The sequence below is a fragment of the Danio rerio genome, chromosome 7, assembly GCF_052040795.2.
Source record: "Danio rerio strain M-AB ecotype USA chromosome 7, GRCz13ab, whole genome shotgun sequence".
Classification (NCBI taxonomy): domain Eukaryota; kingdom Metazoa; phylum Chordata; class Actinopteri; order Cypriniformes; family Danionidae; genus Danio; species Danio rerio.
Window position 1 is genome coordinate 12,508,943 of NC_141027.1, and position 15,889 is coordinate 12,524,831.

At 38.0% G+C, this 15,889-nt stretch overlaps 1 protein-coding gene across 1 annotated transcript in view; it reads right to left on the reverse strand.

Moving 5' to 3' along the window:
* The window catches only part of adamtsl3 (ADAMTS like 3), a 403,073-nt gene that overhangs the window by 133,381 nt on the left and 253,803 nt on the right, over positions 1-15,889 (reverse strand). Inside the window, exons 8-9 of the mRNA XM_087260149.1 lie at positions 10,571-10,645; positions 1,520-1,677 (exon numbers count right to left, since the gene is read on the reverse strand). Coding sequence (XP_087116275.1) covers positions 1,520-1,677; positions 10,571-10,645 — 233 coding nt within the window. The remainder of the gene's footprint in view (positions 1-1,519; positions 1,678-10,570; positions 10,646-15,889) is intronic.

Sequence of the window (15,889 nt, forward strand, 5' to 3'; positions counted from 1 at the left end):
TATATCTATAATCTGGTAAAAGCTGGGATCTCTGGGCATGTCCCCTGCAAAAAAAAATACTTTTGCGGTATGACGGTATTACAATATTGTTACATCCCTAATATATATATATATATATATATATATATATATATATATATATATATATATATATATATATATATATATATATGTGTGTATATGTGTGTGTGTGTGTGTGTGTGTGTGTGTGTGTGTGTGTGTGTGTGTGTGTGTGTGTGTGTGAGTGAGTGTGTGTGTGTGTCAGGTGCTTCATGTTATTGTGATTCCTGATTCCTTTGTTGTTTCCTTTGATTCCTTCAGTGAGCCGAAACTAAACATTCACGCTTAATTTGGTTCCATAACAGTAAGTTATCCAACTAATTGGAGTTCAGTTTAAATAATTTAGGTAAATGCTCGTGCACGTTACTGTCATGAAACCTTAAAGGTCGAGCATAGATATATCGATTATGTTGTGTGCTACACACTTTTATTTATTTATATATGTATATGTATATATATATATATATATATATATATATATATATATATATATATATATATATATATATATATATTAGGGATGTAACGGTATCAGAATTGCACGGTACGATAATACCTCGGTATGAATGGCACAGTACGGTATTTATTTAATAATTTACAGGAAAAAGAAAACTAATGAAAAGACTCAATATATCTATATATAAATGTGTGTGTGTGTGTGTGTGTGTGTGTGTGTGTGAATGTCAGGTGCTCCATGTTATTGTGATTCCTTTGTTGTTTCCTTTGATTCCTTCAGTGAGCCGAAACTAAACATTCACGCTTAATTTGGTTCCATAACAGTAAGTTATCCAACTAACTGTGGTTCAGTTTAAATAATCTAGATAAATGCTCGTGCACGTTACTATCATGAAACCTTAAAGGTCGAGCATAGATATATCGATTATGTTGTGTGCTACACACTTTTTTTTTTTTAAGCTAAATGCAGGGGTGCCTAAACTGGATCCCAGAGTGCCAGTGTCCTGCATATTTTAGTTCCAACCCCAATTAAACACACCTGAACCAGCTAATCAAGCTCTTTCTAGGTATAATAAAACTTCCAGCCAAGTGTTTTGAAGGAAGTTAGAGCTAAACTATGCAGGACACTAGCCCTCCAGGACTGAGTTTGGACACCCCTGGCTTAGTGGGTTGGGGTTTAGTTAGATTGTTTTGTTATATTTTGTTTTTCGTTTGATTCGGTTATTTAAATTACATTTTAATATCATTGTTTAATTAATTATTTTGTTTCACATATCCATTAGTTGTGATTTCTCTTATTTTCACCCCGCAGAAACTCACATAATATTACATCTTATCCAACATAACAACTTAAACACACTGTGCTTTAAAACCGTATCCCAAACTATTGAACTAAATAACACTGTCAATGAAGACCGTACAAAAAAAAAGCCTGTTTCTATGATTTTCTGCTGCTTCTATTCCCGCATGTGTGAGGATCTGTCATTGTGCTTTCATTGCTGACCTTCACAGTGAAGTCTGCTGTGAGCGGGCCGTAGCAGCGGAGGGTCTGGCGCTCTGCTCCTCTCTGAAACTCCACTGTATTGTTGCCCAGAGAGTGAGATCCTGAAGAGCTGAAATGCACCTCTTCTCTCCGGCTGTTCTGTCCATGGGCTTCAATCACTGAAACATCACATACATATACTGTGAGGATCCTGTGAGGATGTCAAGGAAATGAACACCGGTAGCAGACAAACATACATTCCTGAACACACACACACACACACACACACACACACACACACACGTCTCTGTAAACAGCAGAATCTGAGAGAGAAACTCTTCACACTGCTATATAAACACAGACTGGCTTTCACTGGACTGTCACTCTATATATTAAAGTGTAAAGGGTGAGATGTCATCCATCTTCATTCATCCATCATCTGTCTTTGCGATCTATCCATCTCACAAAAGGGGTGACGGTGTCAACGCTTCCCATTCACTTTGAATGGGTGACATTAAGCACTGCCGAACTGAATTGTGGAATCATTGTTGCTTGCTGCAGAAGTTGGAAATTTCTCAATTTTTCAAGTGCCAATGGAAGTATCAGCCAATCAAATCACTTTATGCAAATACCTCAGCTCAAAAAATAGCCAGATGTGATCAAATTTTATTGGCTGTGATGATCGCGTCAACACCGAGCTTCTGACAAGCTCTCCGCCAAGCGTTGATGCGGACTCATCCATCCATCAGTTTGTTTAACACATTAATCCAGAATTTTATTCACTCACCAATCGCCATTCATCCATCCATCCATCCATCCATCGTCCATGAATCCATCCATCCCTCCATCCATCTTTCATTCACTCACCATTAATCCATCCATTATATTCATCCATTCATCCCTCTATCCATCCATCCATCCATCCATCCATCCACGTCTTTCTACCAACCAGTATTTTAACCCATTCATCCATCCATCCTTCATTCACTCACCCTCCATCCGTCCAACTGTCCGTCTTTCTATTTGCCCATCTTCCAGTCTTTAAGCCATTCATCCATCCATCTTTCATTCACTCACCATTCATTCCTCCATCCATCTATCCATCCACTTTTTAAATCCATTCATACATCTAACCATTTCTTTCATTCACTCACCACCATCTATCCATCCATCCATCAACCATTTTATCGATTCAGCCATCTATCCATCTCTATCATTCACTCACTATCATCCATTCATCCATCCATCCATCCATCCACCGTCCATCAGTCTTTGTATCTGCCCATCCATCTGTCTTTCAAACCCATTAATCCAGTCATATTTTATTCACTCATCATTCATCTAAAATTTATATTTATCAGTCTGTCTGTCCATCTATTATCCACCAGCCATCTATCCATCTCTTTCATTCACTCACTATCATCCATCCATCCACCCGTCCATCAGTCTTTGTATCTGCCCATCCATCTGTCTTTCAAACCCATTAATCCAGTCATATTTTATTCACTCATCATTCATCTAAAATTTATATTTATCAGTCTGTCTGTCCATCCATTATCCACCAGCCATCTATCCATCTCTTTCATTCACTCACTATCATCCATCCATCCACCCGTCCATCAGTCTTTGTATCTGCCCATCCATCTGTCTTTCAAACCCATTAATCCAATCATATTTTATTCACTCACCATTGATCCATCCATCCATCATCCATTTGACCAATTTATTCACTTATCTTCACTCACTCATCTATCCATTAGTATTTTAACCCATTCATCCATCCATCTTTCATTCACTTGCCATTAACCCTTCCATTATATTCATCTGATTATCCATCCATCCACCCACCCATCCATCCATCAGTCTTTCTATCTGCCCATCTACCAGTTTATTAATACATTCATCCAGCCATCTTTCATCCATTCATCCATCCATCCGTCCGTCCATCCATCCATCCATCCATCCATCCATCCATCCATCCATCCATCCATCCATTCATCCATCCATCCATCCATCCATCCATCCATCGTCTTTCTATCTGCCCATCTACCTTTAGGCCATTCATCCAATCAGTTTTCATTCATTCATTCATCCGTCCTTCCATCAACGCATCTGCCTTTTAAATCCATTCATCCATCTAACCCTTTCTGTCATTCACTCACCATTAACCCATTTATCCATCCATCCATCCATCCATTCATCCGCCTTTTAAACCCATCCATCTATCCATCCATAAGTTTTTAACCAATTATGGAGCCATATTTTATTCACTACCTATTTATCCATCCATCATCCATTCATCCATTAACCATTTTACCAATTTAGCCATCTATAAATGTATTTTATTCACTCCCCATCAGCAATCCATACAAACATCCATCCATCTTTCTTTTTGAACCCATTCCTCCATCCATCTTTCATTCACTCAGCATTAATCCATCCAATATGTCCATCCATCCATCCACAGTTTTTCTATCTGCCCATCTACCAGTTTTTTAACCCATTCATCCATCCATTCATCCGTCCACCGATCTGTCTTTTTAACCCATTCCTCCATCCATCTGTTCTTCTATCTGCCCATCTACCAGTCTTTAAAACATTCATCCATCTATCTTTTATTCACTCACCATTCATCCATCTATTCATCCATCCATCCATCATCCATCCACCTTTTAAATATCATTCATCTATCTAACCATTTCTTTTATTCACTCAACATTAACCCATCCATCCATTCATCCATTCGTCTTTCTATCTACCAGTCTTTTAACCCATTCATCCAGCCATCTTATTCACTCACCATCCATCAATCATCCATCCATCCATCCATCCATCCATCCATCTATCCATCTATCCATCCATCCATACATTCATCCATGCATCCGTCTTTCTATCTGCCCATCTACCAGTCTTCAAGCCATTCATCCATCCATATTTCCTTCATTCACTCACCATCCATCCATCCATCCATCCATCCATCCATCCATCCATCCATCCATCCATCCATCCATCCATCCATCCATCCATCCATCCACCTTTTAAATCCATTCATCTAACCATTTCTTTCATTCACTTACCATTAACCCATCAATCCATCTGCCTTTTAAACCCATCCATCCATCCATCCATCCATCCATCCATCCATCCATCCATCCATCCATCCGTCCGTCCATCTAACTCAGAGTTAAACTGATTGCATTCACCTCTGTTTTTCACATGAACTCGATCCTAAATTTGGAATAACCCAAAATATCTCCCACACACATATTTTAAAGTTCTCAACACATCTTTTCTAATCTGTGACCCACCACATCACAGAAGAATCCTCAGACAAACTGTCCGACTGAGCAAATAAATGTTAGCTGCCAATTTTAATCAGAAGTCGCCCACAAGAACAAAAGAACGACAATGTGGGAACCGAATCTCTTTGTGAGCTGTTTGGAGAAGAAGACATAATTATATTCAGCTGCGGCTAGACGCTCTCCAGCCACTTTGACCATTGTTTGATTTTCCCTTACCGCTAACACATGTTGTTCTGTTGCTCTATTTACATGAAAGATCCGCAATTATTTCCAAAAGACTGTATCAATTTGCAAACAAACAATGGAAAGATGAGTTCACATTGAATATTTTGAACAACTTACAGTGATTTGATACTTTATGACTTGAAACGATTAACTGTGGCAATCATAAAAACAAGTTTATTCAATTTATATGCTGCAAACATGTAAAAGCTTTGTGTTTCATATCATTATTGCAAGCTTTAATCAGTTGCTTAATTGCATATATGGTACGTAATTGCATGATTGCATAAATAAACAAGAGAATCGGGTGTTTCAATAAGTTCAAATGAATTCCAGTGGATTACAGATTATAATATTGCAAATAATGCTCAGTTTCTTGCACAATGTGAAGTTTTTACTTCATTAGACCTAACTGTGTCATCAGTTTTGCCTGTTTGTTTGTTTGTTTGTTTTTTAGTGCCAGAAGTTGACTTTAAGAATCACCAAGCTAAAAAGCATCCCGGGCTCATTTTGGAAACGTAGCCCCGCGGACGTTTCTGCGGACCGTGATTTACGTCCCGGGAGGTACGTATTCGAGCGTTTTTTTTTTCCGCGGATCCGCGAGAGGCCGCTGTGCGCGCTTTTTCGCGTCTCGGGCGGGCACCTCTCGGGAGCGCGCGGCGTTCGCGCCCGTGCCGTTCTCGCGCGAAAAGCCGCCGGATCGAAAAAAAAAAAAAAAAAAACCCAAAAGCCCTCGTCTTCGATTTCGACCGCGTTTTCGGATCCCGCCGCGTTCTCGCCCTTATTTTTCGGCTTCAGTTTTTCGTCTTACCTGATTTCCGGAACCCGCTATTCCCCGGACTCGATCCCGGTCGTCGTCCACCGCGGCCGGCTCTGGCTCCTCCTCCGGGGCCTCCGCTCCGCCGACGCAACGCTGTGAGCTAGGCGGACAAACTGATTGCGTCGGGAAAGCCCTCCACTCGGAGGCGAGCCGTCGGCCGGCGGGCGCGAAGAGGAGGGGCGGAGCGGCCCCGCAGCGTTTGCACAAAAAAAAACAAACGCGGCCTTTACGTACCTCCGGCCACGTAAATCGCGGCCTCCAGAAACGTCCACGGGGCTACGTTTCCAAAATGAGCTTGGGTTGCTAAAAAGGCTATTTAATTTCTACTGAAGCACACCTACATCTTGGATGACCTTTAATTAACTGCAAGTTTTCATCAAAAAAAAAAAGAAGAACATTACTGTTATTATTATAATGTTGTTGAGATTCCTCATTAGTATAGGGTTGTTCAGGTACTAATAATTATGAATGTATTAATATACTAGACCTGACATACTAATATCAATAGTACTGATAGCAATGTTGATATCAGATCGATACTAGCCTCAGGAGATCTACACTAAACTTAAGTGTAAAATTTTCATTAAAAAAATAAAAATATAAGTAGGGAGTAAAGTTTGGAAAGATTAGCTTCCAGTAATAATTGTGAAATTGTTATAATCTTTGAAAATAATGACAATAAAAATTCATTCATTTTCTTTTCGGCTTAGTCCCTTTATTATTCCGGGGTCGCCACAGCAGAATGAACCGCCAACTTATCCAGCATATGTTTTACGCAGAGGATGCCCTTGCGCCAGCTGAGCCAGCCGAGGCTCAAACCAGCAACCTTCTTGCTGTGAGGCGACAGCACTACGTACTATGCCACTGCGTCGCCTAATAATAATAATAATAATAATAATGATAATAATAATAATAATAATAATAATAATAATATTAATAATAATAATAATAATAATAATAATAATAATAATAATACAAATAATAATATTAAAAATAATAATTTTGAATAATTATTTTGTGAAATTATAAGTATTGGTGTTGTTATTATTATTATTATTAGTAGTAGTAGTAGTAGCAGTAGTAAAACTATGATTACTGGATTTGCAAACATACAACAACAATAGTATTATTATTATTATTATTATTATTATTATTATTATTATTATCACCATCACTACTATTAATCTTATTAATATTATTATTATTATTATTATTATTATTATTATTATTATTAATAAGTTTTATTTCCAGTAATAATTTTGTCAACTTGTATTTGTGTTGGCAGCAAAGCCCATTCATCATAAAAATATGCCACACATAACTAAAGCACAAAAAATTAAATACAGTATAATGTAAAACAAATAAATAATATTGTACAAGGTTAGGAGTTAACTTTCTGAATACTTGAATAAATCTTGGCATGAATGAATAAATCTTGATATGAATCAACAAATTAATTCATCTTTGCATGAATCTTGACATCAAGCAATGATTGAATGAATGAATAAAAAATCTATCTATCAATCAATCAATCAATCAATCAATCAATCAATCAATCAATCAATCAATCAATCAATCAATCAATCAATCAATCAATCAATCAATCAATCAATCACTTAATTAATCAGTCAGTCAGTCAGTCAGTAAATCAGTCAATTAATAAACAAATTAATTAATAAATCAGTCAACCGACCAACCGATCAATCATTCAAAAAATAAATTAATAAATGAATCAATGAATAATAAATAATAAATAATAAATAATAAATAATAAATAATAAATAATAATAATAATAATAATAATAATAATAATAATAATAATAATAATAATAATAATAACAATAATAAAACATATGCTGGATGAGTCAAGTGGTGCTCGCTGCAGAGCCATTTGAGGAGAGCTGAGCTCCAGCGAGGGGGAGCTTAAGCTTGAGCTCCACCTTTTTTGCACTTCTTCTACGAGTGATGTCACTGGGGGTAGGGTTAGGGGTGGGGTTGGTGTACGCATTAAAACAGCTTACAGAAGGAGGAGCGACAGCTCATGCTCCCCCTCGCTGGAGCTCAGCTCTCCTCAAATGGCTCTGCAGCGATCACCCTCTCGGATGAGTTGGTGGTTTATTGTATGTTTGCAAATCCAGCAAATTAAGAATTATACTACTACTTTTACTACTAATTATTATTATTATTATTATTATTATTATTATTATTATTATTATTATTATTATTATATTATTATTATTATTATTCATTTGATGGATTTGGAAAAATATCACCACAACAACAATAATAAACAAAGCTTTGAAGTTTTTTTTTTTTTTTTTTTTATCTGTCCTATGCAAGTCCATATTATTTGATTATAGACCATTTCAACCTGGTCATGTCACTGGCCCATGAACATTTCCTGCTTATTATCAAACTATTTCATAACTGTAACAAGAGGCAATTCTTTAACTTAGTGTTAAAAAAGCCATCATAACATTATTTATTAATATGTGGCTCTTTTTTGATTCTTGGAAGCTTTAGAAATTAAAAATGTAAAACAGGAAATACGTTGGGACCATTGTTTTTGATTACATCCTTCAAAATGGTCTATGATAGTGGTCTTCGGTGTTCTTATGACCTTTGTGGGTGTTTGGGTTGTGGGGTTTGTTGTTGTTTCACTTTTTAATACTTTTGATATGTTTACAAAAAGAAAAAAGACATGTATCTGTATCAAAGTCTGCAATACTGGCTCTGTATTTCCTTGGTATTGGATCGATTCCAAATATTCCAGTATCGCCCATGCCTACTTATTAGTTTAGCTTGCTTTTATTTTAGTAGTCATCTAGCTATGCATGTAAGGCAGACATTTCTGGATTTTATTTTTGGGATATTTAATGGCTTCAAGTAATCTTCAGATCATTCAAAACCCAAACATCTGACCACTCAAACATCCACTAAATGCTTAGTTTGCATCCTGAAAAAAAAAAGTCCAGGTTATAGGGTTTAGATATCAGTGATTGTACTGGGAAACTGGTGGTTTTCCTCAGAACGGAAGTGTGTATATGTGTGTGTGTCAGTCAGATGTGGCTTTTGGGATCGGACTTCAGCATATTCCTCGTGTCCATTATGGATTACTGGCCCCGTCTGCATCGTACCGGGCTCTCGGCCACCACAAATTAGCCTGCATGAACACTTCATTCTTTTCCCTCTATCCCGAAGTTCCCTCAAACCTCTTAGCGTTTGCCAGTCTCACCCAGGTAATAGGAAATCTCTTTTTTTTTAGGGCTAGGTAGATATATAAAATCCATATGCATTCCCAAAGTGTGCTATCCCAGCAGCCCTTTGTGTCAAAAACAGTTTGGTCGTGTCAGTGTGGAAGTATTGAGAAGTTTAGATTATATTGCAGACGTTGGGAATGACCTGTGACCACTTCCTGTGAGAGGCTAAGATGGTGCAAATTGATTCAAACGGCCACATAAATGAATGAGAACAGAAATGACAGTGTGTGAGGTCAGGCTTTCATTGAGGATTTTGTTTTGTGAAAGTTGTCCCGTATAATCTTACTGTGTCTAATGGGGTTCTGTTTAATTGAACATAGCGTTTTTTACATCTAAAGAACTACTTGAAGTTATTCTTAAAAAACACATTGGGATAGCATTTCACGAAATACGATAGAACAAACTGCATTGTATTTGTGTTGGCAGCAAAGCCCATTCATCATAAAAAATATGCCACACATAACTAAAGCACAAAACATTAAATATAGTATAATGTAAAACAAATAAATAATCAATCAATCAATCAATCACTTAATTAAACAGTCAGTCAGTCAATCAGTCAATTAATAAACAAATTAATTAATAAATCAGTCAACCGACCAACCGATCAATCATTCAAAAAATAAACTAATAAATGAATCAATGAATGATTGAATCATTGACTCAATCAAACAAACAATTATTGAATAAATCCTTAAATCAATCAATCAACCAACCAACCCTTCAATCATTTAATGAATCAATAAATGATTAAACCTTTAATTCAATTAATCAACAATCATTTAACGAATGAATGAGTCAATAAATAAATTGATAAAATTATCAATAAAAGTATTAATAAATAAATGAATAAATCAACTAACAAACAAATCAATCAATCAATCAATCAATCAATCAATCAATCAAACAAATAAGCTCTCAATTTAAAGATAGCAATCAAACAATCAATCAAATGTGGATTAAACGAATTAATTAATCAATCAATCAACCAATCAATAAATCAATCAGTTTGTATATTTAAAAAAATCATTTGTCATTAATTATTTAGTAATAAGTTGACACATCTGCCCAATATTCTGATTTCCAGTAGAAAATTACCAGGACATTTGAGAGATTCATCCAAATAACATCAACTTTCAGACTTTGGAAATGTTGAAAAGGAAAAACGATAATGGAAGAAAACTATGTGGGTATTGGAGAAGGAAAAAATATTAGCATTTCCTTGACAGTTGACCATGTGATCTCTCTAACTCTCAAAACACTGTGAGATTATATTAAAAGTGAACTCTAAGGCCTCGGTCATGTTGCAGAAAGCTGGATTAGTTTATAATGTTAATGTTGGGTTCTCCAGAAGAGATCTTAGACTCAGAGGCAGAAACTGTGATAGGTTAGTGTCAAGTCAGGGATTAAAACCAGAAGCTTTGAGACACAACAGACCGCTCTAGAAAGTTAATATGAATAATCTCACCGATCATGTCTGGTCCCTTGGCTGTTATCCTGAGGCCTCTGCTTCCCATTGGCACTTCAATCACCGTTTTTATGGCTGCAAAAAAAAAATAAATAAACACAAACCAGTCATTAAAGTGACACATAAGAGCTTCTTTTATGATGCTTTTTCGGATATTATCTTTCATGTAGCGCCTAATGCAGCTGTTAGAGGATGTAAAAGGTCTGCAAAGTGTCCAAAAAATCAAAGTGCGGCAGCTTTTTAACTTCCAAAACAAGAAGAAATGGTGTTTCTGAACTGCTTGAAATGAATTGTTGTTAATACCACCTCTACTTCCTACGCAAACCTTAAGTGAATCTTAGCATGAATAAATTAATTTTGGCATTAATAATTGAATGTAGAATGAATGACCAAATCAATCAATCAATCAATCAATCAATCAATCAATCAATCAATCAATCAATCAATCAATCAATCAATCAATCAATCAATCAATCAATCAATCAATCAATCATGGTATGAAACAATAAACCAATGTGTTAAAAGTGAAGCCTATTCACCATGAAAATATGCCACAATGCAACAAACATACAATATAATGTAAACAAATAAAAAATATTGTTCACTTATTTGTTTTGTTTATGCCAAATCCAATTATTTTATTTCAGTAGATTTTTAGAATAGAATATGATTCATTTGATAGGGTCGGTGTGAACTTTCTGAATACTTGAATCAATCTTGGCATAAGTGAATGAATCTTGAATAAATGAATGGACTTTGACATGAACGAATAGATCTTGACATGAATCAGCATGAATGAATGAATGAATGAATGAATGAATGAATGAATGAATGAGTAAATGAATGAATTAATGAATAAATGAATGAATGAATGAATGAATGAATGAATGCATGAATGAATGAATGAATTAACAAATGAATAAATCAATTAATCAATCATTGAAACAATCAATCAACCAACCAACCAACCAACCACATCATCCAACCAATCAACCAACCAGCCAACCACATCAATCAACCAACCAACCAACCAACCACATCAACCAACCAATCAACCAACCAACCACATCAATCAACCAACCAACCACACCAATCAACCAACCAACCACATCCATCAACCAACCACATCAAGCAACCAACCAACCAACCAACCAACCAACCACATCAATCAAGCAACCAACCACATCAAGCAACCAACCAACCAACCAACCAATCAACCAACCAACCAACCAACCAACCACATCAACCAATCACATTAACCAACCAACCAACCACATTTACCAACCAACCACATCAACCAACCACATTAACCAACCAACCAACCAACCACATTTACCAACCAACCACATCAACCACATCAACCAACCACATTAACCAACCAACCAACCAACCACATTTACCAACCAACCACATCAACCAACCACATTAACCAACCAACCACATCAACCAACCAACTAACCACATTAATCAACCAACCAACCAACCACATCAATCAACCAACCAACCAACCACGTCAATCAACCAACCAACCACATCAATTAACCAACCAACCAACCAACCACATCAATCAACCAACCAACCAACCAACCACATCAATCAATCAACCAATTAACCAACCAACCTTCCAACCAACCAACCAACCACATCAATCAACCAACCAACCAACCAACCACATCAACCAACCAATCAACCAACCAACCAACCAACCAACCAACCAACCAACCAACCAACCAACCAACCACATCAATCAACCAACCAAACATATCAACCAACCAATCAATTAACCAATCAACCAACCAACCACATCAACCAACTAACCAACCAACCACATCAATCAACCAACCACATCAATCAACCAACCAACCACAGTAATCAACCAACCAACCACATCAATCAACCAATCAACCACCCAACCACATCAACCAACCAACCAACCAACCTTCCAACCAACCAACCAACCAACCAACCAACCACATCAATCAACCAACCAACCACATCAACCAGTCAATCAACCAACCAACCAACCATATCAACCAACCAACCAACCACATCAACCAACCAATCAATCAACCAACCAACCAACCACATCAACCAACCAACCAACCAACCAACCAACCAACCAACCACATCAATCAACTAACCAACCAACCACATTAATCAACCAATCAACCACATCAACCAACCAATCAATCAACCAACCAACCAACCACATCAATCAACCAACCAACCAACCAACCACATCAATCAACCAACCAACCAACCAACCACATCAATCAACCAACCAACCAACCACATCAACCAACCAATAAACAAACCAACCAACCAACCAACCAACCAACCACATCAATCAACCAATCAATCAACCAACCAACCAAGCAACCAACCACATCAATCAATCAACCAACCACATCAATCAACCAACCAACCACATCAACCAACCAATCAATCAACCAACCAACCAACCAACCAACCACATCAATCAATCAACCAACCACATCAATCAATCAACCAACCAACCAACCACATCAACCAACCAATCAACCAACCAACCAACCAACCACATCAATCAACCAAACAAACCAACCAACCACATCAACCAACCACATCAATCAACCAACCTACCACATCAACCAACCAACCAAATCAATCAACCAAACAAACCAACCAAACACATCAACCAACCACATCGACCAACCAACCACATCAATCAACCAACCTACCACATCAACCAACCAATCAACCAACCAACCACATCAATCAACCAAACAAACCAACCAACCACATCAATCAATCAACCACATCAATCAACCAACCTACCACATCAACCAACCAACCAACCAAATCAATCAACCAAACAAACCAACCAACCACATCAAGCAACCACATCGACCAACCAACCACATCAATCAACCACATCAATCAACCAACCAACCAACCACATCAACCAACCACATCAATCAACCAACCAACAAACCAACCAACCAACCTACCACATCAACCAACCAACTAACCAACCAACCACATTAATCAACCAAACAACAAACCAACCAACCAACCAACCTACCGCATCAATCAACCAAACACCCAACCACATCAATCAACCAACCAACCACATCAATCAACCAACCACATCAACCAACCAACCACATCAATCAACCAACCTACCACATCAACCAACCAACCAACCAACCACATCAATCAAAAAACCAACCACATCAAGCAACCAATCAACCAACCAACCAACCAACCACATCAACCAATCAACCAACCAACCACATTAACCAACCACATCAATCAACCAACCAACCACATCAACCAACCAACCAACCAACCAACCACATCAATCAACCAACCAACCACATCAACCAACCAACCAAACAACCAACCAACCAACCAACCAACCAACCTACCTACCACATCAATCAACAAACCAACCAACCACATCAATCAACCAACCAACCAACCAACCAACCAACCAACCAACGAACCAACCAACCAACCAACCAACCAACCAACCAACCACATCAATCAACCAACCAACAAACCAACCAACCAACCAACCTACCACATCAACCAACCAACTAACCAACCAACCACATCAATCAACCAAACAACAAACCAACCAACCTACCGCATCAATCAACCAACCAGCTAACCAACCAACCACATCAATCAACCAACCAACCACATCAACCAACCAATCAACCAACCAACCAACCAACCACACCAATCAACCAACCAACCAACCAACTAACCAACCAACCAACCAACCAACCACATCAACCAATCAACCAACCAACCACATCAACCAACCACATTAACCAACCACATCAATCAACCAACCAACCACATCAACCAACCAACCAACCAACCACATCAATCAACCAATTAACCAACCAACCAACCAACCAACCAACCACATCAACCAACCAACCACATCAATCAATCAACCAACCAACAAACCAACCAACCAACCAACCTACCACATCAACCAACCAACTAACCAACCAACCACAATAATCAACCAAACAACAAACCAACCAACCAACCTACCGCATCAATCAACCAACCAACCAACCACATGAATCAACCAATTAACCAACCAACCAACCAACCAACCAACCAACCAACCACATCAACCAACCAACCACATCAATCAACCAACCAACCAACCTACCACATCAACCAACCAACTAACCAACCAACCACATTAATCAACCAAACAACAAACCAACCAACCAACCTACCGCATCAATCAACCAACCAACCAACCAACCAACCACATCAATCAACCAACCAACCACATCAATCAACCAACCACATCAACCAACCAACCAACCACATCAATCAAAAAACCAACCACATCAAGCAACCAATCAACCAACCAACCAACCAACCAACCACATCAACCAATCAACCAACCAACCAACCACATTAACCAACCACATCAATCAACCAACCAACCACATCAACCAACCAACCAATCAACCAACCACATCAATCAACCAACCAACCACATCAACCAACCAACCAACCAACCACATCAATCAACCAACCATCCACATCAACCAACCAACCAACCACATCAACCAACCAACCAACCAACCAACCAACCAACCAACCACATCAATCAACCAACCAACAAACCAACCAACCAACCAACCTACCGCATCAATCAACCAAACAACAAACCAACCAACCAACCAACCAACCAACCAACCAACCACATAAACCACATCAACCAACCAACCAACCAACCAACCAACCAACCACATCAATCAACCAACCACATCAACCAACCAACCAACTACCCAACCAACCAACCAACCAACCAACCAACCAACCAACCAACCAACCAACCAACCAACCAACCACATCAACCAACCAACCAACCCCAAAAAAACTGTTAATTAATTAGTGAATCATTAAATGAATCAATAAATGACTGAATCATTGACTCAATCAAACAATTAATCATTGAATGAATTACTTCTAGTTTCACGCTTTACAGTAACATCTGAGGCCTGGATGAGTTTTGTATTGTCCTGCAGACAAGTTGAGAAGACATTTGGTCTCATTCACTAATTATTGCGTACATTTTTTGTAATGAACCGCCAACTATTCCAGCATATGTTTAATGCAGTGTCCGTCCAGCTGCAAACCAGTACTAGGAAACACCCATACGCTCAATATTTACACAGACACACACACTCATACTCTACAGACAATTTAGATCATCCAATTCACCTATAGCGCATGTTACAAACGCAAACGCACAGACACAAACACAATCCAACACACACACACTCCACACACAGC